Source organism: Psittacula echo (genome assembly GCF_963264785.1).
Source record: "Psittacula echo genome assembly, chromosome: 27".
In the NCBI taxonomy this organism is placed as follows: Eukaryota; Metazoa; Chordata; class Aves; order Psittaciformes; family Psittacidae; genus Psittacula; species Psittacula echo.
In genome coordinates, this window is record NC_137762.1 from 3,692,447 (window position 1) to 3,715,396 (window position 22,950).

General features: G+C 67.6%; 4 protein-coding genes across 7 annotated transcripts; 1 reads left to right on the top strand and 3 right to left on the bottom strand.

Annotated features, from left to right (window-relative positions):
- Positions 1 to 2: 2 nt before the first annotated feature.
- Positions 3 to 3,196, bottom strand: OS9 (OS9 endoplasmic reticulum lectin; the record flags this gene model as incomplete). The annotated part of the gene is made up of 10 exons (XM_080635430.1): positions 3 to 233; positions 524 to 612; positions 696 to 893; positions 980 to 1,099; positions 1,185 to 1,386; positions 2,028 to 2,126; positions 2,199 to 2,275; positions 2,360 to 2,423; positions 2,500 to 2,676; positions 3,029 to 3,196. Coding segments are annotated over 10 exons (1,425 nt in total), but the record flags the coding sequence as incomplete, so codon positions are not given.
- Positions 3,197 to 6,477: 3,281 nt separating this feature from the next.
- Positions 6,478 to 13,330, top strand: B4GALNT1 (beta-1,4-N-acetyl-galactosaminyltransferase 1; the record flags this gene model as incomplete). The annotated part of the gene is made up of 10 exons (XM_080635614.1): positions 6,478 to 6,671; positions 7,156 to 7,308; positions 8,229 to 8,335; positions 8,428 to 8,465; positions 8,589 to 8,769; positions 9,381 to 9,473; positions 9,705 to 9,892; positions 10,857 to 10,997; positions 11,760 to 11,997; positions 13,116 to 13,330. 10 exons carry the CDS (start codon positions 6,478 to 6,480, stop codon positions 13,328 to 13,330), a joined length of 1,548 nt encoding a protein of 515 aa, XP_080491740.1.
- Positions 13,331 to 14,779: 1,449 nt separating this feature from the next.
- DTX3 (deltex E3 ubiquitin ligase 3) lies at positions 14,780 to 17,948 on the bottom strand. 4 transcript variants are annotated; one of them, XM_080635524.1, is made up of 5 exons: positions 17,934 to 17,948; positions 17,417 to 17,484; positions 16,427 to 17,124; positions 15,502 to 15,719; positions 14,780 to 15,057 (listed from the first exon to the last, which is right to left on the bottom strand). In XM_080635524.1, exons 2-5 carry the CDS (start codon positions 17,427 to 17,429, stop codon positions 14,982 to 14,984), a joined length of 1,005 nt encoding a protein of 334 aa, XP_080491650.1. In that variant the 5' UTR covers positions 17,430 to 17,484; positions 17,934 to 17,948; the 3' UTR covers positions 14,780 to 14,981. The 4 variants fall into 4 exon arrangements, 3 of the variants coding, with proteins under 3 accessions (XP_080491650.1, XP_080491651.1, XP_080491649.1); XM_080635525.1 differs by lacking the exon at positions 17,934 to 17,948 and having other exon boundaries at positions 16,427 to 17,909; XR_013958558.1 differs by lacking the exon at positions 17,934 to 17,948 and having other exon boundaries at positions 14,921 to 15,057; positions 16,455 to 17,909.
- Positions 17,949 to 18,294: 346 nt separating this feature from the next.
- Positions 18,295 to 21,222, bottom strand: PIP4K2C (phosphatidylinositol-5-phosphate 4-kinase type 2 gamma). The gene is made up of 10 exons (XM_080635522.1): positions 20,980 to 21,222; positions 20,796 to 20,893; positions 20,619 to 20,715; positions 20,389 to 20,529; positions 20,169 to 20,315; positions 20,032 to 20,070; positions 19,680 to 19,793; positions 19,312 to 19,552; positions 19,130 to 19,233; positions 18,295 to 18,923 (listed from the first exon to the last, which is right to left on the bottom strand). The coding sequence occupies exons 1-10, from the start codon at positions 21,208 to 21,210 to the stop codon at positions 18,843 to 18,845; spliced, it is 1,293 nt and encodes a 430-aa protein (XP_080491648.1). The 5' UTR covers positions 21,211 to 21,222; the 3' UTR covers positions 18,295 to 18,842.
- Positions 21,223 to 22,950: the final 1,728 nt, after the last annotated feature.

The window sequence follows — 22,950 nt, forward strand, 5'->3', positions numbered from 1 at the left end:
TTCTCCATCTCGGTCTTCACCTCCTCCTTGAGCTGCGCCATCTGCTCCCGCGGCAGCAGCACGGCCTCCAGCTCCTTCTCAAAGCCGCCCAGGAGCTCCTCGTCCTCCTCCTCCTCCTCTTCGTCCTCCTCCGCCCGCTCCTTGTCGCCCACTGAGGGCTCCTCCTGGGCTGGGGGAGCCTTGGCCGCTGCCTCCCCCCCCTCCTCCTCCTCCTCCCTCACCTTCTCCTTGGCCTGGGGGCAGAGGGAAGGTTCTCATGGACACCCCTCGGTGCCACGGGGCGAGGCCGGGGGCAGCTCCCGCAGGCACCGGGGCAGCTCCCGCGGGCACCGGAGCAGCTCCCGCGGGCACCGGGGCAGCTCCCGCGGGCACCGGAGCAGCTCCCGCGGGCACCGGGGCAGCTCCCGCGGGCACCGGGGCAGCTCCCGCGGGCACCGGAGCAGCTCCCGCGGGCACCGGGGCAGCTCCCGCGGGCACCGGGGCAGCTCCCGCGGGCACCGGGGCAGCTCCCGCAGGCACCCACCTTCCTGGAGCTCGCCTTGAGCTCCTCGAGGAACTGGAGCAGGTCCCCGAGGCTCCGGATCACTTTGAAGTGGATTTGCTTCCGCGGACCTACAAGGAGCACAGCAAAGGACAGGCGGGGGCGCGGGGGCCGGAGCGGGCGCGCGGGGAGCGGGCGCCAGCGCGGGACTCACCGGTCACCCGGGCACCGGCGGCCCTGGGGGGCGGCTGCTCCGCCTGCAGGAGGAGAGCGGGCGATGGAGCAGGAACCCAGCGCGGCTCCTGCGCCAGGGGCCAGCCGGGAGCACTCACCCTGGGGCCGGCCCGGCGGCCGCCGGCCTCCGCGCTCACCTCGGGGCCCTGCTCCTGGCCTGGGGCTGCTTCATCCCTCGCTGGGGGAGGAAGAGGAGGGGCCGTGGGCACTGCTGCCCCCCCCCCCCACCGCGGTGCCTCCTCGGCCGTGGCACATGGGCCCTACCGTCACCATGGGCCCCCTCGGAGGGGTCCCCGGGGGTCTCCGCTTCCCTCTCGCTCCACAGCCTCGTGTCCAACGTCTTGAGCTCCTCCGAGATCTCCTCCACCTTGCGCTTGGTGTCCGCTGGAGGGGCACGAGAGGGGGCCCCGCGTCACCCCCGCGGGGTTTCCCCCTGCACCCACCCCGGGGGGCCCCCCCCACTACTCACAGACTTGGGCCCGGACGTACTGCACGTACTGGGCCGGGCTGAGCGCGGGCTGGCACAGGATGGGCTGCGGCGCGGCGCCGGGGGACGGCCGCAGGAGCGGGTGGTGGCAGATGCGGGGGGTGTGAACCGTGAGCACGTAGGAGCACGACTGGGGCTCGTCCACGCGGGCAAGGTGGTCACCAGCCCCCTCCTCACACAGGAACTGGGGGTTGGAGCCAGCATCACCACCACCGCCACCACCACCATCACCATGACCACCATCATCACCATCATCACCATCACCACTATCACCACCATCACCATAACCATCATCATCACCATCATCACCATCACCATGACCATCATCATCACCATCACCACTATCACCACCATCACCATAACCATCATCATCACCATCATCACCATCATCACCATCACCATCATCACCATGACCATCATCACCATCATCATCACCATCACCATCATCACCATGACCATCATCATCACCATCACTGCCACCGTATCATCACCATCACCATCATCATCACCATGACCATCATCATCACCACCATCATCACCATCACCATGACCATCATCATCACCATCATCACCATCACCACTATCACCACCATCACCATGACCATCATCATCACCATCACTGCCACCGTATCATCACCATCACCACCATCATTACCATGACCATCATCATCACCATCACCACCATTATCACCACCACACATTACCATCATCACCACCATGACCATGACCATGACCACCATCATCATCACCATCATCATCACCATCACCATCACCATCACTGCCACCATCCCCCCCCCATCACCACCACCACTGCCGCAGCCTCACCCGCACTTCGGCCTCGCGGGCCCGGCCGGTGAGGTCGCAGCGGGAGCCGTTGACGTAGCTCTGGCTGTGGTAGCGCTTCAGGCGGTGCTGCTTGGAGGCCTGCAGAGGGGTTGGAGCTGGGGATTCTCTGCTGCCTCGTAGGCGGGCTGGGTGCTGGGATGGAGCCCAAACCTTGGCGGCTTCATCATCCCAGTCGAACGCGGACTGGTAATAGCCGAGGAAGAGGATGTCTCCTTTGATCTCCGACTCTGCAGCGAGAGGCCGGAGTGGCACAGGCTGGAGGGGCCATGGGGCACGCTCTGCCCCCCCCAGCCTCCCTGCGCCACCGGCACCTTCCACGTGGTACTGCTGGATGTGCTTCCCATAGCAGAACTCGTAGGTCCACCAGTCCTTGCTCTGCAAAAGAGGGGGGTGAACAGGGAGGGGGGACCCCAAACCCCACCCCGAGCCCACCCCGCGCCCCAGCGCGCACCTTGACGAGGCACGGAGCCGCCGCCATGGGCTGCAGGAGCTCGCTCACACCGGAGCCGTTGTAGAGCTGCGCCTCCTGCAGGGGCTCAGGGGGGCTCCGCACGGCCGCCGCCGGGAGCCGGCACTCGTAGCGCTGCTTGAACTTGGACGCCACCGTCACCACGTCCCCCGGCGGGCGCTGCGGGGGACACGGGGCTCGGGGGGTCCTTGGGGGGCACCGGGGCCCCTCTCCCTGTGCCTCAGCTGCTCCCAAGCCCGCCCTGCCCGAACGGCACCGAGCTACCGGGGCGCGGGGCTCCCTTCCCGGCCCCATGGAGCCGGTTCCTGCCCCGGAGGGAGTCACCGGAGCTGCTCGGAGCCCGAGGGAAGGCCCGGAGCCCGCAGCCCCGTGCCCGGGTGGTGCCTTCGGGCCCGGAACCACCCTGACGCCGTGGCCTCACCCCGGACAGCGCCTCCCGCCCCGGGCCGAGCCCGCACCCCCGCTACCACACGGGCCGCTGTCCCCCCGCCGCGGCCGCTGCCCCGCGCACCTGCCCGGCCAGCACGGGCTCGGCCAGGATCTCGAGGCCGTACTTGAGCTCGCCGAGCTCCTGCAGGTCCAGCGCGGCGCGGGCGCCCCGCAGCGCCGGGCCCAGCACGGCCAGGACCGAGAGGAGCAGCGGGCCCGGGCCCGGGCCCCGGCCCCGCCGTGCCGCCATCTTCGCCCTCCTCCCCCCGCCGCTTCCGCCCGGCGCCTCCCGCGCCCGCCCCCGCGCCCCGCGTCCTGCGCAGTGATTGGTCAGCGAGCCTGCCCGTCAAGGCTCTGCCGCCTGCTATTGGCCAAGGCCCCGCGCTGACGCCCCCGGTGTTGAGGCCACGGCCGCAGGGTGGGGGCTCCTCCCGCGGCCGGACGCGATTGGGCCGAGTCAGCGCTGGCGGCAGCCAATGGGAAGGGGGGCCGCTATGACGCTATCAGAGGCGGGGAAGCCGGCTCCCCATTGGCTGAGCAGGATGCAGGCGAACCCCGCGCCCTGATTGGTGGAGAGCGTGCAGAGCATCCCTGAGGGGGGATTGAGGGGGGGTGGGGGGGCGCTTTGTCACGTGATTAACGGAGCCGGGAGGAGGGGGCCCGGCCCCGCTCCAGGGTGAGCCTCCCCGTGCCCCCCACGCGACCCCCAGGACCCCCCCCCTCCGCTCCCCAATTCCCAGCCCCCAATTCCCTCCCCAGCCCCCAAATCCCAGCCCCCATCCTCCCATTGCCCCCCGGGTCCCCCCCGCCGCGGGCAGTCCCGGCCCCCCCGGTTCCACCCCCCCGGGGATCAATGGGGCCATTGTTCTGCCCACGACAGGGCAGAGCCCGGCCTGCGGCGCCCGGAGCCTCTGCCGCGCAGGGGGGGGGGGACTCGGGGATAAACCGAGGGGGGCTTCGATCCCCACCCCGCCAGGCCAGATGCGCCCATGACAGCGGCGGCCGCCGCCTCCCCGCTCTTTGTTTCCCCCCGCTCCCCGGCTTCCCGCCCCTCCCGGGGCTGCGGCGGTGCCGTTCCCGACCGGGGCCGCCGGGGGCGCCCGTTCCCCCCCCGCAGACACCGACCGACCCCCCCGCCTCTGCCGGTGCCGGCACCCTCCGGCGGAGCCAGGTAGGGCCGGGGCCATCCGGAGTCTCCATATCGCGACAGGTCGAGGCGAGAGGGGGCATCTGCCGACATCTCCCTTTGCCCTAAGCTCCCCCCCGTCCCTACACCCCCGAGCCCAGCATTGGCCGCATTGCCCGACACCCCCCACGGTCTTTATCCCCCACTGCCGACCCCCCCCCGTCCTGACCCCGCCCACTCCCAACCCCCCCCATTCCTGATCCCCCAATCCCGTCCCCCCATTCCTTGCCCCCCATTGCCAGATCCCTTCAATCCCGATCTCCTCACTCCTGACCCCCCCAATCCTGCATCCCCAATCCTGTGCCCTGATTCTTGGCCCCCCATTCCCAAACCGCCACAACCCTGCCCCCTCTCCCCAATCCTACTCCCCCAATCCTGCCCCCCTCATTCCTGACCCCCCCTCCCTGCACAGAACCCCCCGGGGGGGTCCGAGGGGGTCCCGTGGCCCTGACGCTGGTCCCGTGTCCCCAGGCTGCTGTCGTGGGGGACAGAGCCATGAGCGTGAGCTGAGACCCCCCCCCGAGACCTGCAGCCAGCCCGAGGTGAGGCACTGGGGGCGCTGGGAGGCACTGGAATGATGGGGGACACTGGGAGCACTAAGAGGCACTGGGAGGCACTGGGCACTGGAGAGCACTGGGGAGCACTGAGGGGCACTGGGAGCACTGGGGGCACTGGGGGGCACTGGGGAGCACTGGAGGGCACTGGGGGCACTGGGGAGCACTGGAGAGCACTGGGGAGCACTGAGGGGCACTGGGGGGCACTGGGGAGCACTGGGGAGCACTGAGAGGCACTGGGAGCACTGGGGGCACTGGAATGATGGGGGACACTGGGAGCACTAAGAGGCACTGGGAGGCACTGGAGAGCACTGGGGAGCACTGAGGGGCACGGGGAGGCACTGGGGGGCACTGGGAGGCACTGGAATGATGGGGGGACACTGGAGATCACTGGAATGCACTGGGGTCACTGGGGATCACTGGGATGCACTGGGATGCACAGGGGATCACTGGGGAGCACTGGGGTCACTGGGATGCACTGGGATGCACTGGGGTCACTGGGATGCACTGGGGATCACTGGGGATCACTGGGATGCACTGGGGAGCACTGGGGATCACTGGGATGCACTGGGGATCACTGGGGAGCAGTGGGGTCACTGGGATGCACTGGGGATAACTGGGATGCACTGGGGATCACTGGGATGCACTGGGGATCACTGGGGAGCAGTGGGGTCACTGGGATGCACTGGGGATAACTGGGGATCACTGGGATGCACTGGGGTCACTGGGGATCACTGGGATGCACTGGGGTCACTGGGATGCACTGGGGATCACTGGGGAGCACTGGGGTCACTGGGATGCACTGGGGATCACTGGGGAGCACTGGGGTCACTGGGATGCACTGGGGATCACTGGGGAGCACTGGGGTCACTGGGATGCACTGGGGAGCACTGGGGTCACTGGGGAGCACTGGGGTCACTGGGATGCACTGGGGATCACTGGGGAGCACTGGGGTCACTGGGATGCACTGGGGTCACTGGGATGCACTGGGGATCACTGGGGAGCACTGGGGTCACTGGGATGCACTGGGGTCACTGGGATGCACTGGGGAGCACTGGGGAGCACTGGGGTCACTGGAGAGCACTGGGGATCACTGGGATGCACTGGGGAGCACTGGAGAGCACTGGGGTCACTGGGATGCACTGGGGTCACTGGGATGCACTGGGGAGCACTGGGGAGCACTGGGGTCACTGGGGAGCACTGGGGATCACTGGGATGCACTGGGGAGCACTGGGGAGCACTGGGGTCACTGGGATGCACTGGGGATCACTGGGGAGCACTGGGGTCACTGGGATGCACTGGGGAGCAGTGGGGATCACTGGGATGCACTGGGGTCACTGGGATGCACTGGGGAGCACTGGGGATCACTGGGATGCACTGGGGTCACTGGGATGCACTGGGATGCACTGGGATGCACTGGGGTCACTGGGATGCACTGGGGAGCACTGGGGATCACTGGGATGCACTGGGGTCACTGGGATGCACTGGGGAGCACTGGGGAGCACTGGGGATCACTGGGATGCACTGGGGTCACTGGGATGCACTGGGGAGCACTGGGGATCACTGGGATGCACTGGGAATGACGGGGGGTGCTGGAGAGCCTTGGTGCACAGAGGGGCCCTGTGGGATTCCCGGGGACCCTGGGAGCAAGCGGGGAGGGAACGGGAGGCTCTGGGGGGGGGGCACTTGGGGGGGGGGTCCCGCGTACTCCCGGGGTCACTCGGGGTCACGCTGCGTGTTCCCCCCCCCCCCCCCCCCCCCGCCCTTGTAGCGCCCCCTGCCGGCCGCAGCATGCGAGGCGCGCCGCGCTCGTGCGCGCTGGCGGTGGGCGTGGCCTCGGCGCTGGCGCTGCTGCTGCAGCTCTGGGTGCCCGCGCGCCCCCGCAGCGTGGACCTGAGCGGCGCCCCCCGCCTGCCCCCCCCCCCGCGCGGGCCCGCGCGCGCCTACCCGCACGTGCCCTTCCGCCTGCGCCGTGACGTCATCGAGTGAGAGACCGGGGGGCACCCAAGGGCGGGGGGGCTGGGGGGGAGGTGCCAGGGTGGGTGGCGAGGCCGTGCTGGTCCGTACGGGTCCATACGGGTCCATGTGGGTCCATACGCATCTATACTGGTCCATACGGGTCTATACTGGTCCATACGGGTCTATACTGGTCCATACGGGTCTATACTGGTCCATACGGGTCTATACTGGTCCATACGGGTCTATACTGGTCCATACGGGTCTATACTGGTCCATACTGGTCTATACTGCTCCATACAAGTCCATACGGGCCCATGTGGGTCCATACGGGTCTATACTGGTCCATACAAGTCCATACTGGTCCATACGGGTCCATACTGGTCCATACGGGTCTATACTGGTCCATACGGGTCTATACTGGTCCATACAAGTCCATACTGGTCCATACTGGTCCATACGGGTCCATACTGGTCCGTGTGGGTCCATGCGGCTCCGCTCCGCCCCCTGCAGGCTGCTGCCCGGGAACGGGTGCTCGTGCGCGGCGGAGCCGGGGCCGCTCTTTGGGCCGGGCCGCGGCGCCGTTGACTTCGGCAGCAGCTTCGGGCCCGGCGAGCGGCGGCTGCAGCAGCAGCGGGAGCGCGAGTTCCGCTCCTACCGGCAGCGGTGAGCGGGGGGCCGGGAACGGGGTCACAGTGGGGCAGGACGGGACCCCCTGGTCTCGTGGGGGGCAGGGTGGGACCAGCAAGGGTCACCACGGGGCAGGATGAGCTCCTGCTGTGGGGCAGGGCTCTGTGGGGCAGGATGCTATGGAGCAGGATGCTATGGGGCAGGATGCTATGGGCAGGATGCCGTGGGGCAGGATGCTATGGAGCAGGATGCTATGGGCAGGATGCTATGGGGCAGGGCGCTATAGGGCAGGGTACTATGGGGCAGGGCGCTATGGAGCAGGATTCTATGGGGCAGGGCACTATGGAGCAGGGTGCTATGGGAAGGTGCTATGGGGCAGGGCAGTATAGGGCAGGGTGCTATGCGCAGGCGCTATGGGGCAGGGTGCTATGGGGCAGGATGCTATGAGGCAGGATGCTATGGGGCAGGGTGCTATGGGGCAGGGCGCTATGGGGCAGGGCGCGATGGGGCAGGGCGCTATGGGGCAGGGCGCTATGGGGCAAGATGCTATGGAGCAGGATGCTATGGGGAGGATGCGATGGAGCAGGGTGCTATAGGGCAGGGTGCTATGGGGCAGGGCGCTATGGAGCAGGATTCTATGGGGCAGGGCGCTATGGGGCAGGGCGCTATGGGGCAGGGCGCTATGGAGCAGGATTCTATGGGGCAGGGCGCTACGGGGCAGGGTGCTATGGGGCAGGGCGCTATGGGGCAGGGCGCTATGGAGCAGGATTCTATGGGGCAGGGCGCTATGGGGCAGGGCGCTATGGAGCAGGATTCTATGGGGCAGGGCGCTACGGGGCAGGGCGCTATGGGGCAGGGCGCTATGGAGCAGGATTCTATGGGGCAGGGCGCTATGGGGCAGGGCGCTATGGGGCAGGGCGCTATGGGGCAGGGCACCCACTGCGCGCTGCCCACAGGGTGCAGTCTCCGGCCGATCGCCTCCTCATCGTTCGCGCCAACTCGCCCCTGGAGTACCCGGCGCAGGGGGTGGAGGTGCGGCCGCTGCAGACGGTGCTGGTGCCCGGTGAGGGGGGCCGGGGGGCCCGGGGGGGGGCTGTGGGGCAGGGGTCAAGAGGCCTCTGCCCCACTCATGGGCCCCCATCTCCGGTCCCACAGGGCTCAGCCTGCAGGCGGCCGCCAGGGAGAGCTATGAGGTGAGGGGGGGGGCAGAGCCAGGGCACACCCTGGGACACGGCCCCCCATTACCCCCATTGCCCCCCATTGCCCTCATTGCCCCTATTGCTCCCCATTGCCCCCCATTGCCCCCATTGCCCCAGGTGAACCTGACGGCCTCCATGGGGACGCTGGCGGTGGCCGCGGTGGTGGAGGGGGTGCTGCTGCGGGGCGAGGGGCAGGCGCAGCTCTCCATGGCCAGCACCCGCCTGGACCACCTGAACCGGCAGCTCCAGTTCGTCACCTACAGCAACACCGTGTTCCACCCCGACACGGCCGACATCGGTGGGGATGGGGGCTCCATGGCTGGGATGGGGGCTCCATGGCTGGGATGGGGATGGGGGCTCCATGGGTGGGATGGGGGCTCCATGGCTGGGATGGGGGCTCCATGGGTGGGATGGGGATGGGGGCTCCATGGGTGGGATGGGGATGGGGGCTCCATGGGTGGGATGGGGATGGGGGCTCCATGGCTGGGATGGGGATGGGGGTTCCATGGCTGGGATGGGGGCTCCATGGCTGGGATGGGGGCTCCATGGCTGGGATGGGGAAGGGGGCTCCATGGCTGGGATGGGGAAGGGGGCTCCATGGCTGGGATGGGGGCTCCATGGCTGGGATGGGGAAGGGGGCTCCATGGCTGGGGTGGGGAAGGGGGCTCCATGGGTGGGATGAGGATGGGGGCTCCATGGGTGGGATGGGGATGGGGGCTCCATGGCTGGGATGGGGGCTCCATGGCTGGGATGGGGGCTCCATGGCTGGGATGGGGATGGGGGCTCCATGGCTGGGATGGGGATGGAGGCTCCATGGGTGGGATGGGGATGGGGGCTCCATGGGTCACTGGATGGGGGGTGCTGGCGGGGGGCGGTGCCGGTGCCGCCCAGCGCCCGCTGCCCCTCCAGTGCAGTTCTGCACCCACGGGCACGAGGCCGCCTTCGCCATCCGCATCCGGCACCCGCCCGCGCCGAGGCTCTACGGGCCCGGGGACAGCGACGGTGACGGAGGTGACCGGGGCTGAGCCCAGGGCCCCCCAATACCCCACAGGGCCTCCAATGTGCCCCAGTGCCCTCCCAGTGCCCTCCAGCGCTTCCCAGTGCCCCCAATGCACCCCAATGTCCCCCAGTACCTCCAGTACCCCCCAGTGCCCTCCCAGTGCCCCCAATACCCCCCAATGCCCCCCGTGCCCCCCCGCTCTGTGCCCCCCGCTCCAGCCCCGTCCCCCCCAGGCTACAACATCTCGGCGCTGGTCACCATCGCCACCAAAACCTTCCTGCGCTACGAGAAGCTGCGGGGGCTCCTGGCCAGCATCCGCCGCTTCTACCCCGGCGTCACCGTGGTGGTGGCCGACGACAGCCCCCGGCCGGAGCCGCTCAGCGGGCCCCACCTGGAGCACTACGTCATGCCCTTCGGCAAGGTGAGCGGGGCGCAGGGCTGCCAGGGCTCACCAGGGGGTGCTGTGGGTGCTGTGGGTGCCATTGGGTGCTGTGGGTGCCAGGGGGTTACCACTGGGTGCTGTGGGTGCCATTGGGTGCTGTGGGTGCCATAGGGTTACCATAGGGTGCTGTGGGTGCCATTGGGTGCTGTGGGTGCCATAGGGTTACCACAGGGTGCTGTGGGTGCCATTGGGTGCTGTGGGTGCCAGGGGGTTACCATTGGGTGCTGTGGGTGCCATGGGGTGCCATTGTGTGCTGTGAGTGCCATGGGGTGCTGTGGGTGCCATTGGGTGCTGTGGGTGCCAGGGGGTTACCATTGGGTGCTGTGGGTGCCAGGGGGTTACCACTGGGTGCTGTGGGTGCCATTGGGTGCTGTGGGTGCCATAGGGTTACCATAGGGTGCTGTGGGTGCCATTGGGTGCTGTGGGTGCCATAGGGTTACCACAGGGTGCTGTGGGTGCCATTGGGTGCTGTGGGTGCCAGGGGGTTACCATTGGGTGCTGTGGGTGCCATGGGGTGCCATTGTGTGCTGTGAGTGCCATGGGGTGCTGTGGGTGCCATTGGGTGCTGTGGGTGCCAGGGGGTTACCATTGGGTGCTGTGGGTGCCATTGGGTGCTGTGGGTGCCAGGGGGTTACCATTGGGTGCTGTGGGTGCCATTGGGTGCTGTGGGTGCCAGGGGGTTACCATAGGGTGGCTGTGGGTGCCATTGGGTGCTGTGGGTGCCAGGGGGTTACCATTGGGTGCTGTGGGTGCCAGGGGGTTACCATTGGGTGCTGTGGGTGCCATTGGGTGCTGTGGGTGCCATTGGGTGCTGTGGGTGCCAGGGGGTTACCATAGGGTGCTGTGGGTGCCATGGGGTGCTGTGGGTGCCATGGGGTGCCATGGGTTACCCTACGGTGCCGTTGGGCGCTGTGGGCGCCGTGGCGCTGACGCTGCCGCGCAGGGCTGGTTCGCGGGGCGGAACCTGGCCGTGTCGCAGGTCACCACCAAGTACGTGCTGTGGGTGGACGACGACTTCATCTTCACGCCCCGCACGCGGCTCGAGAAGCTCGTGGATGTGCTCGAGAGAACCAGCCTGGACCTGGTGCGGGGGGGGCCGGGGCTGCCGCAGGTCGGGGCCGGGGCTCCCGGGTCCCAGCCCCGCCGCAGGGGCTCGGGGGCTGCTCCCAACCCATGCCCGGTGCTGACGGCGGGGCTGCGGCTCCCGCCCCGCTCCCGGGGCTCGCGGGTGCTGCTCCCCCCCTGTTCCTGCTGCCCGGGGCCAGCGCTGGGTCTCGGTTCAGGTCCCGTGCCCGGGGCCGATGCTGGGGCTCCCTTTCCCAGGGCCATGGTGGCTCCAGTGCCAATGCTGGGGTCCCGTTCCCGTTGCCGTGTCTGTTCAATTCCCATTCCCATGTTTGTTCCTATTCCCATTCCTGTTCCCATTCCTATTCCTGTGTCTGTTCCTGTTCCCATCCCCTGTTCCCTTTCCCATTCCCGTTTCTGTTCCCATTCCCATCCCCTGTTCCCTTTCCCATTCCCGTTTCTGTTCCCATTCCTATTTCCATGTCTGTTCCAGTTCCCGTTCCTATTCCCGTGTCTGCTCCCATTCCCGTGTCTATTCCCATTCCCATTCCCGTGGCTGCTCCCACTCCCATTCATGTTCCCATTCCCATTCCTTGTCTGCTCCCATTCCCGTTCCTATTCCCATTCCCGTGTCTATTCCCGTTCCCTTTCTTGTTCCCATTCCCATTCCCGTTCCCGTTCCTGTTCTTGTTCCCGTTCCCATTCGCGTTCCCGTTGCCGCTCCCGCTCCCGCTGCCGTTGGGGTCCCGCAGTGACGGCGGTGCCGCTCCCGCTCCCGCAGGTGGGTGGCGCTGTGCGGGAGATCACCGGTTTCACCACCACCTACCGGCAGCGGCTCTCGGTGCGGGCGGGCGGCGCGGGCGGGGACTGCCTGCGGGCCCGGCCCGGCTTCCATCACCGCCTCGCGGGGTTCCCGGACTGCGTCGTCACCGACGGCGTCGTCAACTTCTTCCTGGCCCGGACGGACAAGGTCCGGCAGGTGGGGTTCGACCCCCGGCTGCGGCGCGTGGCGCACCTCGGTGAGCGGGGGGGGCACGGGGGGAGACGGGGCAGGGATGGGGCAGGGATGGGATACGGGGATGTGGGATATGGGGATATGGAGATGGGGGATATGGGACATACGGATATGGGACATGGATGGGATATGGGGATGTGGGATACGGGACATATGGATATGGGACATGGGCATATGGAAAGTGGGGATATGGGGATGTGGGGACATACAGATATGGGATATGAGGATATGGAGATGGGGGATATGGGACAGGGGGATATGGAATGTGGGGACATGGGGATGTGGGATATGGGGATATGGAGATGGGGGATATGTGACACATATGGAACATGGGGATACGGAATGTGGGGACATGGGGATGTGGGATATGCAGATATGGAACATACAGATATAGGACATGGGGACACAGGGATATGGGACATGGGGACACGGGATGTGGGATATGGAACATGGGATGTGGCATATGGGGATGTGGGATATGGGACATGGGGATGTGGGATATGGGGATATGGAGATGGGGGATATGTGACACATATGGAACATGGGGATACGGAATGTGGGGACATGGGGATGTGGGATATGCAGATATGGAACATACAGATATAGGACATGGGGACACAGGGATATGGGACATGGGGACACGGGATGTGGGATATGGGACATGGGGATGTGGGATATGGGAATATGGAGATGGGGGATATGTGACATGTATGGAACATGGGGATACGGAATGTGGGGACACGGGGATGTGGGATATGCAGATATGGAACATACAGATATAGGACATGGGGACACAGGGATATGGGACATGGGGACATGGGATGTGGGATATGGAACATGGGATGTGGCATATGGGGATGTGGGATATGGGGATATGGAACATGGGGATATGGAACATGGGGATATGGAACATGGGGATGTGGGATACAGGGACATGGGGACATAGGACATAGGGACATGGGGATGTGGGATATGGGGATATGGGACAGGGAATAGGAAATGGGGACACAGAGATATGGAACATGGGGATGTGGGATACAGGGACATGGGAACATGGGATTTAGGGACATGGGGATGTGAGGCCATGGGAACCTGAGCTCATGGGGTTCCTGTCCCCCCCAGAGTTCTTCATTGACGGGCTGGGGGTGCTGCACGTGGGCTCCTGCGAGGACGTGGTTGTGGACCACGCGTCCAAGCTGGCGCTGCCGTGGCGCCGCTCCGAGGGCGAGCGCCAGTACGCTCGGTACCGGTACCCGGCGGCGCGCGACGACAGCCTCAGCCTCAAGCATCGCCTCTACTTCTTCAAGAACCGCTTCAAGTGCATGGCCGGCAACTGAACCCCCCCGGCCCCCGCGGGGCAGCCAGCATGGGACCCCCGGCGGGACACCACCCTGGGGGGGGAACCATCATGGCACACCCGATGGGACACCCGATGGGACACCCGATGGGCAAAGCTACGGGCGGACCCGTGGGTCACGCTATGGGTCACGCTATGGGTCACCACCCGGGAGGGGAGCAACCGTCATGGGCCACCCAATGGGGACATCCTGACGGGACACTGTGGGCCCACACACGGGCAACCCCATGAGCTGCCACCCCAGGGGTGGTCACCGGTATGGGGCACCCCATCGGCCACCACTCGGGGGACAACCCCATGGGACGCTGCCACCATGGGTCACAACCTGAGGGGCACCCCACTGGGCCACTCTTTGGGGGGGGGAACAACCACCATGTGCCATCCCATGGGTCACCCCATGGACAACCCCCATGGACCACCCTATGGATCACCCTGGGGGGAGGGACCAGCCCCATGTGCCACCCCATGGACAACCACCGGGGGGGGGGTGACAACCCCATAGGCCACCTCCATGGGACACCCTATGACGGGCCACCCCCGCAGGGGGCCCTATGGGCCACGCCATGAGGGGGGGGCAGCCCCGTGGTTTACCCCAGTGCCCCCCCCTCCCCGTTTTTAGCTCTTTTCTACTGTGGGGGGGTGGATCCGGCCCCCCCCGGGAGCCCACGTGACCAGGACCCCCCTTTTGTCCGTCCCCCCCGTTTTCTATTGTCCCCCCTCCGGCCTCAGGGGGCGGGGCTGGGGGCGGGGCTTCCCTCCCCCCCCCCCCCCCCTTTTCTACCCAATGGATGGAGAGATTTTGACCACACCGGGCTCTGCCTCGTTACTGGCCCCGCCCCCTCGCGCGCGCCCCAGTCACGGCCGCGGGTGACGTCACCGGGGCGGGGGCGTGGCCCTTCTGGAGCATGAACCCAGCTCTACGGGGTGGGGGCGTGGCCGAAGGCGAGGGGCGTGGCCTCAGGGGGCGGCAGGAGCTCCCCTGGGTCCCCCCGTCCGTCCGCGTCCTGCTCCTGCCCGGGCACGCACGGACACGGGCACACGAGGGACACATCCCAGCGGCCCCATCGCGGTGTCCCCGTTCCCATGCCCCCATCCCAACGCCCCCACCCTGAAATCCCCATCCCGGTGTCCCCATCCCAACATCCCCCATCACCGTGTCCCCATCCCAACATCCCCCATCCCAACATCCCCCATCACCGTGTCCCCATCCCAACATCCCCCACCCTGAAATCCCCATCCCAACATCCCCCATCCCAACATCCCCCATCCCGGTGTCCCCATCCCAACATCCCCCATCCCGGTGTCCCCATCCCAACATCCCCCATCCCGGTGTCCCTATTCTCCATCCTGGTGCCTCCACATTGGTGCCCCCCTCCCAGTGTCCCCATCCCGCTCCCCCCAAGCCTCCTGCCCCCCCGACCCCCCCTCGCATCGTTGCATATTTTTATTGGATCAAAGTTACAGATGAGGGGGGGGAAATAAAAAATCAATTCTTAAATTAACCGGCCGCCCCCCCCAGGGCTCCAACCCCCCCGGCCCTGCCATGGTCCTTGTGTCCCCCCGGGGGAATCCCGGTTCCCTGGGGGGATGTCCCCGTTGTCCGGGGGGGGGATCCCGGTGCCCCCCCCAGCTCAGTCCTCGGTGATGCCCTTTGCCCGCAGCTCCTCCTGCACCCGCGCCAGGTACGTGGGGTCGGGGTACCCGAACCTGGAGGGATGGGGGGGCAGCTCAGTGGGTGCCCCCACCTTCATCCCCCAAGCACCCATAGCCTGGTTTTGGGGCCCCCACCCCAGGGTGCCCCCCCACCAAGGGTGCTCACACCCAGGCCCCTCCCCTGCCACAGGGGCACCCCCTACTCTGAGGCCCCCATCCCAGGCACCCCCATACCCCCAACCCCTGCCCGCAGGGGCGCCCCCTCCCGGGGTACCCCCAATCCCCAGGGGTGCCCCCCCCCATGAGTACATCCCTCCATGGGTGCCCCCCACCCCATACAGGTGGGGCCCTTTCACCCCAGGGGTGCTCCCCGCTTCCCCTGGGGTGACCCTGAGCCCCATGGGTACCCCCGCAGATGCCCCACTCGCAGGGGTACCCCTACCCCCGGCCTCCGTCCCCCTGGGGTGTCCCCCCCGGCTCCCCCCATGGGTGCCGTACAGCTGGGGCCCGCCGGTGCAGCTGGTCTTGTGGTGGATGTCGTTCCAGGTGATGACGTTGGCCCTGCCCGTGGTCATGGAGGTGCCCACGGTGAAGGTGAGGCGCTGGGCGAAGGCCTTGCGGAACAGCCCCAGCACCTTGTTGCCCTCGGGGCAGTCGGGCAGGTACGCCACGCGCGTGGTGCCCGGGTAGCGCACGCCAGGGTTCGGGTGCTCCTCCTGCGGGGAGGGCGCCCTGAGTGCCCCAGCAGGGCCTTGGGGGTCAGGGGGACCTGCGGGTATGGGGCTGGGGGCACCCGGCAGGGCCTGAGGTCATCCAGAGGTGCCAGTGACACACAGCATTGCCATGGGCCTGTACCCAGGGGTATAGGGCTGGGGCACCCAGTAGGGTTTGGGCTCTGCTTTGGTGCCCCCCATCACATGCCAGGCTCCCCAGTAGGGTTTGGGCTCTGCTTTGGTGCCCCCATCACATCCCAGGCTCCCCAGTAGGGTTTGGGCTCTGCTTTGGTGCCCCCATCACATCCCAGGCTCCCCAGCAGGGTTTGGGCTCTGCTTTGGTGCCCCCATCACATCCCGGGCTCCCCAGTAGGGTTTGGGCTCTGCTTTGGTGCCCCCATCACATCCCAGGCTCCCCAGTAGGGTTTGGGCTCTGCTTTGGTGCCCCCCATCACGTCCCAGGCTCCCCAGCAGGGTTTGGGCTCTGCTTTGGTGCCCCCATCACATCCTGGGCTCCCCAGCAGGGTTTGGGCTCTGCTTTGGTGCCCCCCATCACGTCCCAAGCTCCCCAGCAGGGTTTGGGCTCTGCTTTGGTGCCCCCATCACATCCCGGGCTCCCCCCCTTCACCCTTCACCGGCGGGGCTTTGGGGCAGGCAGAACCCCGCGCCGGTCCCTGCTGTGTCGGTGGGAGCCGCTGGCCGCATCTTACCCCCTGCACGCCGGGCGGGAAGACGTACTGGATGATGATGGTGCCGAAGCTCTCGTAGCCGGGCAGCAGGAGCCCGGCGTCGCGCGTCACCAGCATGCGGCCGTTGGGGGGCTGGTTGCCCACCAGGGTCCCGTAGAAGCGCCCGCACATGGGGCAGGCGGTCTTGACCTGCAGCGCCCGCGTGATGCACACCTCGCAGAACGAGTGCCGGCACTTCTCCAGTGTCTTCATCTTCTGGATCTCCCCCAGGCAGATGGGGCATTGGCGCTCGGGCTCCTCCTCCCGCGAGCACCCGGCTGCCGACGGCCCCCCCGAGGACGAGGGGGCTGCGGATGGGCCCCGGCCCCCCAGGGCCGCGCCGCCGGGCTCCAGGACGGTCACGCACCCGACCAGCTCGCCGTGGCGGCTCGCGGGGCTCTTCTTCTTGAGCTCCTTCTCCGTCTCCTTCAGCAAGGCCTTGAGGGCTTTGCGGGCCGGGCAGAGCCCGCCCGGGGGGCCCGGGGGGGGCACGCAGAGCTGCAGGACGTAGATGTCCGAGGTCTCGCCGTCCACCATGATGCTGACCTTGGTCTCCTCCTTGAGCCTCGCCAGCTTGGCCGGGCTCTCCTTGGTCAAGAAGTCCCAGACGCGCTTGGAGACCGTGACCTTGTTCTTAGTGGCCCCCCCGCACGTTGCCATCCTGGAGAGGACAAATGACACTGGGGGGGGTGTCCCCCCCACGGGGGTCAGAGCTTGAGAGGTGGCACCCAAAGGCGGCCCCATGGGACCTGGGTGTCAGCGTCCCCCCCCCCCAAACCCGATGGAGGGCACAGCGCGCCCAGGCACCGCTGGAGGTGGCACCCCAGGGACTAAACCCCCAAAGCGATCAAGTTAAGGGGGGGTCCCAGCCCCGTGACCCACGGAGGGGACATTCAGGGGCCCCCCTTGCTCAGCCCCCCACAACGGTGTGCGCAAAGGGGGGGTCCCCAGGCCCGGGGGGGGGACACCCACCTGGCGAGCCCATGGGGGACAGCAGGAGCCGGAGATGCCAGCGGAGCACCGGAGCCACGAGCCACAGGCTGCGGGGGGAGGACACGGGGGGGCCACATGGGGGTCCCCGGCCCAATTCTGGGGATCATCACCCCCCAGGCCCCATCCCCCCCGTGGCCCCAGGAGACCCGGCAATAACAAACAGGCCCCGGCACCCCCAAAGGAGTTGGAGACCCCCCGGCCCCTCCTGCCCCCCGAGCCCCACCGCTCCACGCCTGCGGCCCCCTCACTGCGCGGGGTCCCCCCTGAGCTGCCCGGGGCACCCCCGAGCCTGCGGGTACCCGGGATGCGCGGAGGGGGCGGGATGGGGCCGCGGCCTGTTCCCGGAGGCCCAGATGGGGCCTGGGGCGTTCGGGGGAGGCCTGACCGGGCCGAGGGGCCTGTTCCCGGGCACAGCCGGGCCGAGTGGTGCCGGTGGCGGGGCAGAGGGGTCCCGGTGCCCGTCCCCGTGTCCCCGTGCCCCCCCCCCCGGACCCACCATCGCCGGGCGGACCGAGCGGGGCGGCGGCGGTAGCGGCGGCGGCAGCGGGGCCCGGAGCCGCCGCGCGTCACGTGACGCGCGGGGCGGGGCCGCCATGGCAACGGGGGCGGGGACCATGGCAACAGCAGCGGAGGGAGGAGACCCGCGAGCGAGGAGCAGCGGGAGGGTCGCCATGGGAACGGCGCGCGATGGCGAGGGCGGAGCCAATGGGAAGGGGCGTGGTCAGGACCGCGCCAGCCGCAGCAGTGGGGCGGGGCCACGCGTAGGGGGCGTGGCTTGAAGGGGGCGTGGCCTAGAGGCAGGCGAGGAGCGCTGCAGGGGCCGCGGGCTGCAGCGCTGGGGGTGCCGGTACCGCGGGGGGGGGGCCGGTACCGGGGGGGGTCCCGGGCCCCGTTCACGGCGCGGAGCCGGCTCCGGATCAATAATTTATTGAGACGGGGAGGGGGGGGCGGGGCCACCCCCAGCGACCTCCTTGGAGAGAGGGGGGGTGTCGGGAATCACCCCCAAGTCCCTGCCCCCCCCCCCACCCCCCGGGGCGGGGTCACGCAGGGTCAGGAACCTTCCCATGGGAATGGGGTCTCCCCTGCGGGCTGCAATGAGGGGGGGCTCTGGTGGACCCCCAGGTCCCATCTGGAGGGAGCAGGGGGGAGGGCAAGGAATGGGCCCCCCCCGTGCTGGCTCAGAAGGGGGAGGTTGGGGAGAAGGGGGGGCCCCTCCGCAGGGCAGTGGTGTGGGAGCCCCCCATGGCGGGGGGCAGGAGCCCCAGCCCTACCCCCCCGTAAAGTTAAGGCACTTGTACAGCAAACCCGGGCCTGCTGGGGGACCATGGATCGGGAAGGGGGGGGCTGCGCACCCCGGGGGGGGCCCTTGGTCCCGGGGGGGAGCCGTTGGTCCTGAGGGCCCCCCCTAAGCAAAGATGTTGGTGATGAAGTCCAGGAAGCGCTTCCCGTACTGCTCAGGGTTCACGGTGGAGATCTCGGCTCCCGCCTGGGGGGGGCACAGGGTCAGAACCCCCCCCCAGACACCCCTAAAGCCCCCCCTGGACCCCGCAGGCCCCCTCGCACCAAGACCCCCCCAGAACCCTGCCCCGGGGCTGTGCCCCAGCCAAGCACCCCCCAAAGTCTTTAAGAAGCCACCCAAAACACCCCCAGAGTTTGGGGTGTCCCCCCCCCATAGTTTGGGCCCCCCCTCACCCCGTGCTTGACCGTCTTGGCTGCATGAGCCGCCTTCTTGCGGGCGTCGTACTGAGTGAGGACGTCGATGAGCCCCATGAAGTAGACCTCGCGCCGGGGGGCGGCTATGGGGGGGGCACAGGGCGGGTCAGGGAGGGTCGGGGGGGGTCTGCGTGTGCCCCCCCCACCCCACCCAGCCTCACCCTCGCTGCCGCGCAGGGCGTAGACGTCCACGTAGGGGTCGAAGTCTCCGGGGCCGAGGGGCCGGTGGGAGTTGAGGAAGGCGCCGATGCCCTCGGGGGAGGTCCCGTACCCCCCCGGGGGCCCCCCCTCATCGCCCCCCGCTTCTTCGTCCTCCAGCTCCTCTTCGTCCGGCTCCTCCCGCCCCACCTCGTGGATGCCCAGCAGCAGGCTGTAGTCCATGATCTTCAGCTGCACCAGGAACTGGGGGGGGGGGGGGGGGCACGACCAGAGCACCCGCATTGGTGTGGGGGGATCCACGAGGCTGCCCCGGGGGTGCAGCACCCGCCCCGTGGGTCCCAGTTTGGGGCGCAGGCCCCAAGTCGCCCACCTCCACGTCCCTCTTGAGCTTCTCCATGAAGTCCCTCTGCTCGTCCTGCCCCACGTAGACCTTCTCGTTCTTGTTCAAGAAGTCCACGTCCTTCAGCGTGGGCAGCTCTTTGCCCTGCAACGTGGCGGGGGGGGGGGCACATCGGGGAGGAGCCCCCCAAAAGCATCAGGTTGGACGGGGCAGGAAGTGGGGGGATCCCCAGGGGTGAAGGGGCCTTCGGTCTGCGCCAGCCCCACCGCGAGCCAGCACAGGGAGGCAGCCAAGGAGCTGCCATTACTGGGGGGGGATAACGAGCCCTGGAGCCCCCCCTCAGTCCGGGGGGGGGTCACATCCCCCCTCCCCACCCCGGTACCTTCTCCTTGTCGCTGGCTTCCCGGGACACCAGGGAACCCTGCAGAGATGCGGAGGCGATGGAGAGGAGCCATGAGGTGGGGGCTGCACCGGGTGGGGGGGGGGGGTTTGGGTGCCGAGGGCCCCCCCCCCCGTTACCTTGAGGTCGTACTTGCGGTGCACGGGCAGGCGGTGGCTGAACATGTTCCTCATGACCAGCAGGTAGGCCTCCTCGCTGTCCACGCTCACGCGGTACATGCCCAGGAAGCGGGGCAGGAGCGTGCTGCCGTGGCACTGCACCACGTACTGCGGGACGGGGGGCACCGTGACCGAGCGGGGCCCGCGGGGAACCCCCCCCCCCCCCCGGGCACCCCCGTACCTGGTGGTAATGGGAGAGGAGCCCGTGGACATCGGCCACGTCCTCCCCCGACAGCTCCTTGGCCACCAGGGTGCGGTCCGAGCAGAGCAGCAGCCGCCGGTCGCTGCCCACCCAGTGCGGGGGGCTCCGGGTGAGGGACACCTGAGGGGGGACCCCAAAAATCAGCCGGAGGGGGGGGGGGGGAAGGGGTGCCCCAAAGCCCCCCCACCCCGCTGTCGCTGTCCCCGCACCTGATAGTCCTGGTCGTCGATGCCGAAGCGCTCCCGCAGGTTCCGGAACACCTGGGGACAGTACTCCTTGAACTTGAAGTGGCCGGGCAGGTTCTCCCTGGGGACGGCGGGGGTCAGGCCACGGCAGCGGGGGGGCAGCGGGAGGGGAGGGCCCCGCCGCCCTCGCCCCGCACGCACCGGTTGAAGAGGTGGTTGTTGACCTTGATCTTGGAGCTGGCTCGGAAGTCGTCGGGCAGCAGCATCACGGGCGGCGGCACCTGGCTCAGCTCGCTCACCTGCGGGGCAGCGCTCGCTGTGGGACCGCCCGGCACCGGCAGCGCCGGGGCCTAGCCCGGGCCCGGGGCCGGCGGCGGGGCCTGACCTGGTGGGTGACGCCCCAGCAGAGCACGGCCAGCAGCGGGTCCGCGGCCCGCGGCACCTTCACGCGCTGCGGCACGAACCGCTTCTGCTTCTTCTTCGTCTTGGCCCGCGGCGCCCCCGGGCCCGCCGCCGCCGCCGCCGCCATGGCGCCACTTCCGCCCGGGCCCGCGCGGCGCCGGAAGCGGGAAGCGGGGAGCAGGAAGCCCAGGAGGGAAGAGGGCGGACTGCGCATGCGCCGTGTGCGCCCTGCGGGCCCGCGCTCCGGTAGGGGGCGTCTGGGACCCCATAAGGGTATAGGCGACCCTAGTGACGTAGGTGACCCTATAGATGACGTAGGTGACCCTATAGATGACGTGTGTGACCCTACAGGGGACGTGACCCTATAGATAACGCATACAACCCTATAGGGGATACATGTGACCCTATATGGGATACATGTGACCCTACATGGAATATATGTGACCCTATAGGTGACGTGTGTGACCCTACAGGGGATGTGTGTTACCCTATAGATGACACGTACAACCCTATATGGGATACACGTGACCCTATATGGGATATATGAGACCCTATAGGAGGTATATGGGACCCTACATGGGATATACGTTACCCTGTATGGGACATATGGGACCCTATAGGGGATACATGTGACCCTACAGGTGATGAGTGTGACCCTATAGGTAATGTGTGTGATCCTATAAGTGACCTATGGCCATAAAGAGGATACATGTAACCCTATAGGTGACATCTGTGACCCTATAGAGGGTACATGTCACCCTACAGGTGACATCTGTGACCCTATAGAAGTACATGTCACCCTATACGTGACATCTGTGACCCTATAGAGGGTACATGTACCCTATAGGTGGCATCTGTGACCCTACAGAGGATACATGTACCCTATAGGTGACATCTGTGACCCTATAGAGGGTACATGTACCCTATAGGTGACATCTGTGACCCTATAGAGGGTACATGTCACCCTATACGTGACATCTGTGACCCTATAGAGGGTACATGTACCCTATAGGTGGCATCTGTGACCCTACAGAGGGTACATGTACCCTATAGGTGGCATCTGTGACCCTACAGAGGGTACATGTCACCCTATACGTGACATCTGTGACCCTACAGAGGGTACATGTACCCTATAGGTGACATCTGTGACTCTATAGAGGTAGATGTCACCCTATAGGTGACGTGTGACAGCAAATAGTGCTGCCCCGCTTGTCCCCTCTTCGTAGCCCCGCCCCTTTCCCATAGCCCCGCCCCTTTCCCGTAGCCCCGCCTCCTCCCAGTGGCCCCGCCCCTTCCGCAGCCCCCCCGCGCCCAGGCTCGGCTCAGCTCCGGTCTTTATTGAATCGCAGCGGGGGGGGGGCAGACACCGGGGGGGGGGCAGAGCCCAGGGGCCAAGCGCGGGGGGGGGTGACCCCTGGACCCCCATGGGCGCGGGTTAAGGCATCTCGAAGCAGCTCCCCCAGGCCCGGGGGACCCCGGCAGGGGTGGGGGGGCCCTAGGGGGGGCTTGGGGGGGGCCCCCCCTCGCCGTGGGGGGGCGCGAGCAGACGGGACACGAGGTGACACCGGGACATGCGAGCGCGGGCGGGTCCGGAGGGACCTGGGGGGGCAGGAAGGGGTTGGGGGGCGCCGGGGTTGGGGGGACCCAAGGGGGGGGCGCTCTGGGTGGGGGACACGTAGGAGATGGGGGGAGCCGGAAGGGATGTGGGGGGGACGTCCCAAAGGGATGGGGGGATCCCATAGGAAACCGGGGGTGGGGGTGATGGGGGATCCCATAGGACACGGGGGGGTGATCCCATAGGACACAGGGGGGTGATGGGGGATTCCATAGGGCACGGGGGGTAAGGGGGGAATCCCATGGGACTTGAGGGGGTGATCCTAAAGGACACGGGGGGGTGATGGGGGATCCCAAAGGACATGGGGGTGATCCCATAGGAGACAGGAGGATGTGGGAT

What these genes read in the sequence shown, in the direction of transcription:
- DTX3 (XM_080635525.1), bottom strand. Translation starts at nt 17,188, where the DNA reads ATGGGGCCGCCTTTGGGTGCCACCTCTCAAGCTCTGACCCCCGTGGGG. An exon ending in TCCCGCCCGGCGTGCAGGGG is followed by an intron (nt 15,720 to 16,426) that starts GTAAGATGCGGC and finishes CCCTCCCCGCAG; the next exon opens with GAGGAGCACCCGAACCCTGG. An exon ending in TGCACCGGCGGGCCCCAGCT is followed by an intron (nt 15,058 to 15,501) that starts GTACGGCACCCA and finishes CCATCCCTCCAG; the next exon opens with GTTCGGGTACCCCGACCCCA.
- PIP4K2C (XM_080635522.1), bottom strand. Translation starts at nt 21,210, where the DNA reads ATGCGCAGTCCGCCCTCTTCCCTCCTGGGCTTCCTGCTCCCCGCTTCC. An exon ending in GCTGGGGCGTCACCCACCAG is followed by an intron (nt 20,894 to 20,979) that starts GTCAGGCCCCGC and finishes GCTGCCCCGCAG; the next exon opens with GTGAGCGAGCTGAGCCAGGT. An exon ending in TCCTCTCCCATTACCACCAG is followed by an intron (nt 20,316 to 20,388) that starts GTACGGGGGTGC and finishes CCCGTCCCGCAG; the next exon opens with TACGTGGTGCAGTGCCACGG.